This window comes from Papaver somniferum, chromosome 6 (assembly GCF_003573695.1).
Source record: "Papaver somniferum cultivar HN1 chromosome 6, ASM357369v1, whole genome shotgun sequence".
NCBI classification, from domain to species: domain Eukaryota; kingdom Viridiplantae; phylum Streptophyta; class Magnoliopsida; order Ranunculales; family Papaveraceae; genus Papaver; species Papaver somniferum.
In genome coordinates, this window is record NC_039363.1 from 134284624 (window position 1) to 134290623 (window position 6000).

Genomic DNA, 6000 nt, shown 5'->3' on the forward strand with positions numbered 1-6000 from the left:
AGACACCTGTCCGTGAAATAAAAAAGGGAAGAAAAGAAGGAAAAGGAGTGGAGTTGACCCCACCGAACACGAAATGACATGCACACCTTCTTCTTTTCTTTTCTTTTCTTTTCTTTTCTTTTCATTTTTCTTTTCCTTTCCTGTCAATATCACTGGCAAAATAAATGCATTCCTTTTCAAGAGGCCAGCCTCTGACAAAGTCACGAAGTTTGAATTCCAATCTAAAAACTTTGATTCCCTTAAATATTCTGAATCCAGAGTTCCAAAACTCTTGTGGAAACTGGATTTAGAGACGCAGAGTAAAGATGTTGCAGAGGGCTGCAAGCAATGCATATTCATGGTGGTGGGCTAGTCATATTAGAACTAAGCAATCTAAATGGCTGGAACAAAACCTTCAAGGTAAACAATCCCTTTTTCTTTCTTCTTAAGGTAATTCAATCATATATGAAACGGAGATTTTCATTAATTTGATCAATTGCTATGCTAGAATCTACACAATTAAACATTTAATTTTGCAATAATAATCTTACTTTTCTCTGCAACTAGTATAGCCAAACCAAAGCTTATGTTTTATGAGAATTTTCTTGAAATCACCTAGTTAAACTTATTGTGCAACATTGATCCATAAGTTCGAAGAGAATTTATACTAATTATGAACCTTGTGGGGATTCAGATATGGAGGAGAAGGTGAAATACATGCTGAAACTCGTCGAAGGGGAAGGAGATACGTTCGCTAAAAGGGCGGAAATATATTTTAGGCAAAGGCCGGAATTGATAATCTTTGTGGAAGAGGCATACAGAGCGTACAGAGCCTTAGCCGAGAGATATGATCACATCTCAGGCGAGCTCCAAAGTGCTAATAATACTATTGCCACCGTCTTCCCCGAACAAATTCAGTATGGAATGGACGAGGCTGATGAAGACTATGATGGTTCTCCGAGATATCGTCCACCTCCTGTCGATCAGATAAAAGTATCCAAGGATTTGCCTCAACCACCAAAAACAATGCCCAAGGCACTGAGTTTTCAAATGAGTATCAAGAAAACTCCGAAAATGGCTCCTGTTCCTACTACCATCGCTGCCCCGAAATCAAATCTTAGCAAAAGTGAGGGACTTGAACTGATGGACAAGCTTCAGAAAGAGATTTTGGCTTTGCAGACGGAAAAGGAGTTTGTGAAGAGTTCATACGAGAGTAGGCTTGCGAGATATTGGGAAATTGAGAATCGGGTCACGGAAGCACAAGCGAAGGTTTGTAATTTGCAAGATGAATTCAGCATGAGCAATGTGATTGAGGATGACGATGCTCGGACTTTGATGGCATCTACTGCTCTGAAATCATGTCAAGATACTTTGAGCCAGTTGCAGGAGACACACGGGAGATCAGCGGAAGAAGCTAGAATAGAGAATCACAGACTCAAGGCTGCCCAACAAAAGGTAGAGGCTCTTAAGAAGAAGTTTCGTCATGAACAAATGAAACAGTGGAATCCGTTTGCTAGCGACGAAGATTTGACGGATTACACTTCAACCTTGGAAGAAGAAGCAGAAATATTACGGCAACAAGATGTTGAATCAGAGGCTATGGCTAAGGATATCAGAAAAAAGTTGGAGATGCAATCTAGTTCATCTCTCACTGCCACGGAAATGGCAGAAAAGATAGACGAACTCGTAAAGAAAGTCATCAGCTTGGAGACCATGGTCTCCACTCCGACTGGTTTGATAAACAGATTACGGTTGGAAATCAACGAGCTTCAAGAACGTCTAGGAAATTCAGAGGACGATGAGGCAAAATCAAACAGTTCCAACGCCAAGCTGGGAGAATCAGAGGAGAAGTTGCATGGAATTCAAGATCTCAACAGGAACATCGAGCATCAAAATAGCAGCTTAAAAGTTCAGTTTATTGAAGCACGTTGTAACTTTGAGCATCTCTCAGAGAAACTGCAGTCTATGCAACATCTGGAAGAAGACGAGATTCTGGCAACAAGATATCAAAATGAAGAAGCCAGACAAGTTCTTAATCCCAACCAACAATTCGATTTTGGAGAACTAAACGATTTCGTCGCTGCATCCAATGACCCAGCAAATGTTACCGACAAGATGAGCAGCATAACTTTTGATGATCTTACTCATAATTATGAGGAGCTAAATCCGTCTGACAAAGTAGTAAAGCAGGATCCTAGTTTTGCAGATGTTGATGAAAAGGAAGGGATACCAGAGGAGGATGAACCAAATTGGCAGCAGTTATTCATGAATGGTATGGAAGGTAGAGAGAAGGCTCTATTGGCCGAGTATACTACAGTCCTCCGGAACTTCAAAGAAGCAAAAAGGCAGCTTTCAGATGTAGAGAAGAAAAATCTTGATACCATTTCCGAAATGGCAGTGCAGCTACAGGAGCTAAAGAACTCCAATGCCATGAAGGATGAAGAGATTCGTTCGCTGCGTCAGAAACTCGACCTTCTGCAAACAAAATCCGATGATGACCTAAGTGACTCCGCATTCGATGACTTAAGAAAACCCCCAGCAATGAATTTGGAGAACCAAGAAGTCAAATTTAACCAAGATAAAGGTTTTGAATCCATGGTGAAAAGGAATAAGTCACTTGCATATGCAGAGAAAGGAATCGAGGATCACTTGAATAGGATCAAGTCACGTAAGGAGTTGAACATTATTCTTATCAATGAGCACCAAACTCTCACGTCAACTGAAGAAAATTTTAGAAGAGATATTGATGCGTTGTTAGAGGAGAACTTGGAGTTCTGGTTAAGGTTCAGCACATCTTTCCATCAGATACAAAAATTCCAAACTGTAATTCAAGATTTACAAGCTGAGTTCTCGGATCTGACGGCGAATAACAAGCAAGATGATGGTTCATCTCCCTCCAAGACTACTTCAACTGATAAATCTCAGAAGTCTCGTGCACGCCCACTCTACGTTCACTTGAGAGAGATACAAACTGAATTGGATACTTGGGTGGAACAAAGTGCATCACTCAAAGCGGAATTGGAGTCTAGGTTTACATCTTTGTGCGATATACAAGAGGAGATATCAAAAACCTTAAAAGCAGGTTTAGAAGCTGGAGATTTGGAGTTTACAAGCTACCAGGCCGCAAAGTTTCAAGGGGAGATTTTAAACATGAAGCAAGAGAACAACAAGGTGGCAGATGAACTCCAAGCAGGTCTAGATTTCGTGACAGGATTTCGGTCTGAAGTTCAGACGACACTTACAAGAATGAATGATGAATTCAAGCAGTCAGGATCAAAGAAAGATCAAAATGACATAAAACATTCAATTCGATCTCGAATTCCTCTGAGGTCATTCATCTTTGGCATTAAACAGAAAAAACAGAAGCCGTCAGTCTTTGCCTGCATAAATCCAGCATATCAGAAACAATATAGCGATATTCAAGGTCATATCCCTCTTTAAATCTCAATTTTGTTTGCGAATTCCTTAAATCGCAGAGTATATTTATTTCATAATTCTTGTATCAGTAGCATCTTGAAGTTATTTTTCTTCTCTATCTAGTTTGGAACTGAATTTGGTTTCAAGTTTGAGATCACATTTCTTTGGTCATAGTCTATTTCTCAACTTTTGTACAAAAGATATGTCCAAAGGAACTTGAATTACGCAGCCAGTAAATATTGGCAGCAGCACAACTTCCTCAATTCATAGTGGTTTTTGTAAAACTATCAATAGATAAAAAAGGGAACATTGAAAGACATTGTACTTAGGGTTCATATGATAAATTATACAGTACAAACATCTGATAAATCCCGTCGATTCCAATGTTGGTATAACTCTGAACCAAAGTGGATTTTTATAATTCATATATAGTCACGGTGTCTTTAACAACAAACATTGTTTTTCGCATGCCAAACTATACTATTCATGCATAGAGATATGTTTATGTACTAGAAGCAACATTACTCATAGCAGCAACTTGAATTTGATCGCGGCTCCTTAATAGAACCTAATGACACTTCATATACAACATGGGCTCCTCTCCCCTTTGCCATGTGAAGACCAATATGATGCATCAGCTCCTGCCATGGAAATCGATGATTTTAAGGCGCAATGTCTATGTTTTCATTCATCGCATCAAAAGGATGATAACAAAAATTTCCAGATAGCAGAGTTAAAAAACACTGATATGGCAGAAAGCAAACAAACATAAGTAGTTGTACACCGAAGTGTATACCTGTGGATGAGCTACAGCTCCTTTGATGCCTGAGGCTATCTGATTAGGCAAATCAAAGGTGGCACAGCCATTAGCATAAACCACCACATCCTTCAATGGAGCAAGCAAACCAAGATTCCTTGCAGATAATGTGGAAGACACAAAATCCAGAACACAGATATCTGTACATATGCCCACCACTAGTATCTTCACAAACCAAAAGGAAAAATAATCTCAGTCATACTCAAACCCCTTTATCAAATACGAAGCATACAACCAAAGAAAGACGAATAAAAATACTTACAGCTTCAATTTTGTTGGTTTTGACCCAATCAACAAAGACATTAGAACCATCATCTTTAAAAGAACCAAGAAACCCATCAATGCATTCTTTGCGTCGAATGGTAACGTTTGGTTCATCCTCCAACCATTGCAAAGATGGAACCAATTTTGATTCATCAGTACCAATTAGACAATGAGGTGGATACGGATCCTCAGGTTTACCAGGATGATGTGTATCAATGAAAGCAAATATTGGCCATTTCTTCTCACAGAATGTTCTAGATAGCTTGACAGATTCTTCTACCATATTAGAGATCTGTCTATTTGGTACAACTGGCGCCTGTCATAACAAACCCATGATCAAATTTATGAATCAAGAATCAAAAACTACAAGAAGAAAAAAAGAACCCATAGAGAATCAACAAGAATCAGAAATTATTACCAGATTGCCAGAACCAACAGTACAAAAGCCATTGACAATATCAACAAGAACTAGTCCAGTTTTGATATCATCAGATAATACCAGTGATTCTGGTTCTGATTGATGAATTGGAATCTCTTGTTTTACTAGATCAACAAGTGATTGTTCAGCTTGCACCATCTTAGGTTGTTTTTAGTCTTGACGAAGACAGAGAAATAAAAATCTGAGTGGGATGATCCGAGTCTTAGATTGCCACAATATTTAAACGCATTATCAGCCGTCATCCTTGGAAATTTGGAAAGATTAGTTTTGGAACGGAACTAGTTTTTTTAATTGATGTAGGGACCAATAATCTAGCGGCCCACGTAGAATATTATGTAGGTATGGATGGTATCTCGCCGTTGATCTGAGTTGTACATAGTTGACCAGGAAAAGATATCCACAAAGGAGAGAAAAGGAGAACAAAATTCTGTGATTTTGGGGTGGAATCGAGAAAATTTGGGGACTGAAGATGTGGACAGTGGCCTGGAGGGTGTTTGGCAAAAACGTGGAACTGTGATATAAATACCCGTCCGTGAAAGCATTCAAATCCCAGCCAAATACATTACTTCACAAGGCATTTAAACTGAGCTTGGCAATACTATTACTTTTCCTCCTGAGGGTCCCGTTACAATAAAATTAGATAAGATATAGACTAGTCAAATATAGCCAGATCGCCACCTCACTCATCCTTAATTTCCGATAAAATTAGATTAGATACAGACTAGTCAAATTGGCAGGTAAGGATAAGATGACGTGTTGATCATAGAAGAGGGGCCTGATAGTACGTGCCCCATACTCATCCTAGTCGAACCGCCTTTAGAATCCACTATTGAGAAACAGAAAACCCTGCAACCAATAGTTGCCTAGAATCCTACACTTTCAAGAGACGCCAAAGATAATAGAAGAAACGGAAAGTGGCTCACCGTCTGAGAAATCTCATTTTCATCATGAGACGAGCATTCGACAAGATCAATTTCTTCATCCTTATCATAATCAAGGTCAAAATCTCTCAAATCATATATCCTCAATCAAAAGTGTTTTCATCTCCCTCTCAATAATATCACTACACATTAATCTCATCATA

The 6000-nt window shown here is 39.0% G+C and overlaps 2 protein-coding genes across 2 annotated transcripts; one reads left to right on the plus strand and one right to left on the minus strand.

Annotated features, from left to right (window-relative positions):
• Positions 1-160: 160 nt before the first annotated feature.
• Positions 161-3713, plus strand: LOC113289400 (protein NETWORKED 2D-like). Its single transcript, XM_026538649.1, has 2 exons — positions 161-399; positions 674-3713. Exons 1-2 carry the CDS (start codon positions 306-308, stop codon positions 3418-3420), a joined length of 2841 nt encoding a protein of 946 aa, XP_026394434.1. The 5' UTR covers positions 161-305; the 3' UTR covers positions 3421-3713.
• Positions 3667-5118, minus strand: LOC113289401 (nicotinamidase 1-like). The gene is made up of 4 exons (XM_026538650.1): positions 4896-5118; positions 4476-4793; positions 4193-4378; positions 3667-4037 (listed from the first exon to the last, which is right to left on the minus strand). Exons 1-4 carry the CDS (start codon positions 5052-5054, stop codon positions 3918-3920), a joined length of 783 nt encoding a protein of 260 aa, XP_026394435.1. The 5' UTR covers positions 5055-5118; the 3' UTR covers positions 3667-3917.
• Between the last annotated feature and the right edge of the window lie 882 nt (positions 5119-6000).

Excerpts from the sequence above, each read along its gene's own strand:
- LOC113289400 (XM_026538649.1), top strand. The coding sequence starts at position 306 with ATGTTGCAGAGGGCTGCAAGCAATGCATATTCATGGTGGTGGGCTAGT. Across the intron at positions 400-673 it reads GCTGGAACAAAACCTTCAAG|ATATGGAGGAGAAGGTGAAA; the intron begins GTAAACAATCCC and ends GTGGGGATTCAG.
- LOC113289401 (XM_026538650.1), bottom strand. The coding sequence starts at position 5,054 with ATGGTGCAAGCTGAACAATCACTTGTTGATCTAGTAAAACAAGAGATT. Across the intron at positions 4,794-4,895 it reads CTGTTGGTTCTGGCAATCTG|GCGCCAGTTGTACCAAATAG; the intron begins GTAATAATTTCT and ends TTGTTATGACAG. Across the intron at positions 4,379-4,475 it reads AAACCAACAAAATTGAAGCT|ATACTAGTGGTGGGCATATG; the intron begins GTAAGTATTTTT and ends TGGTTTGTGAAG.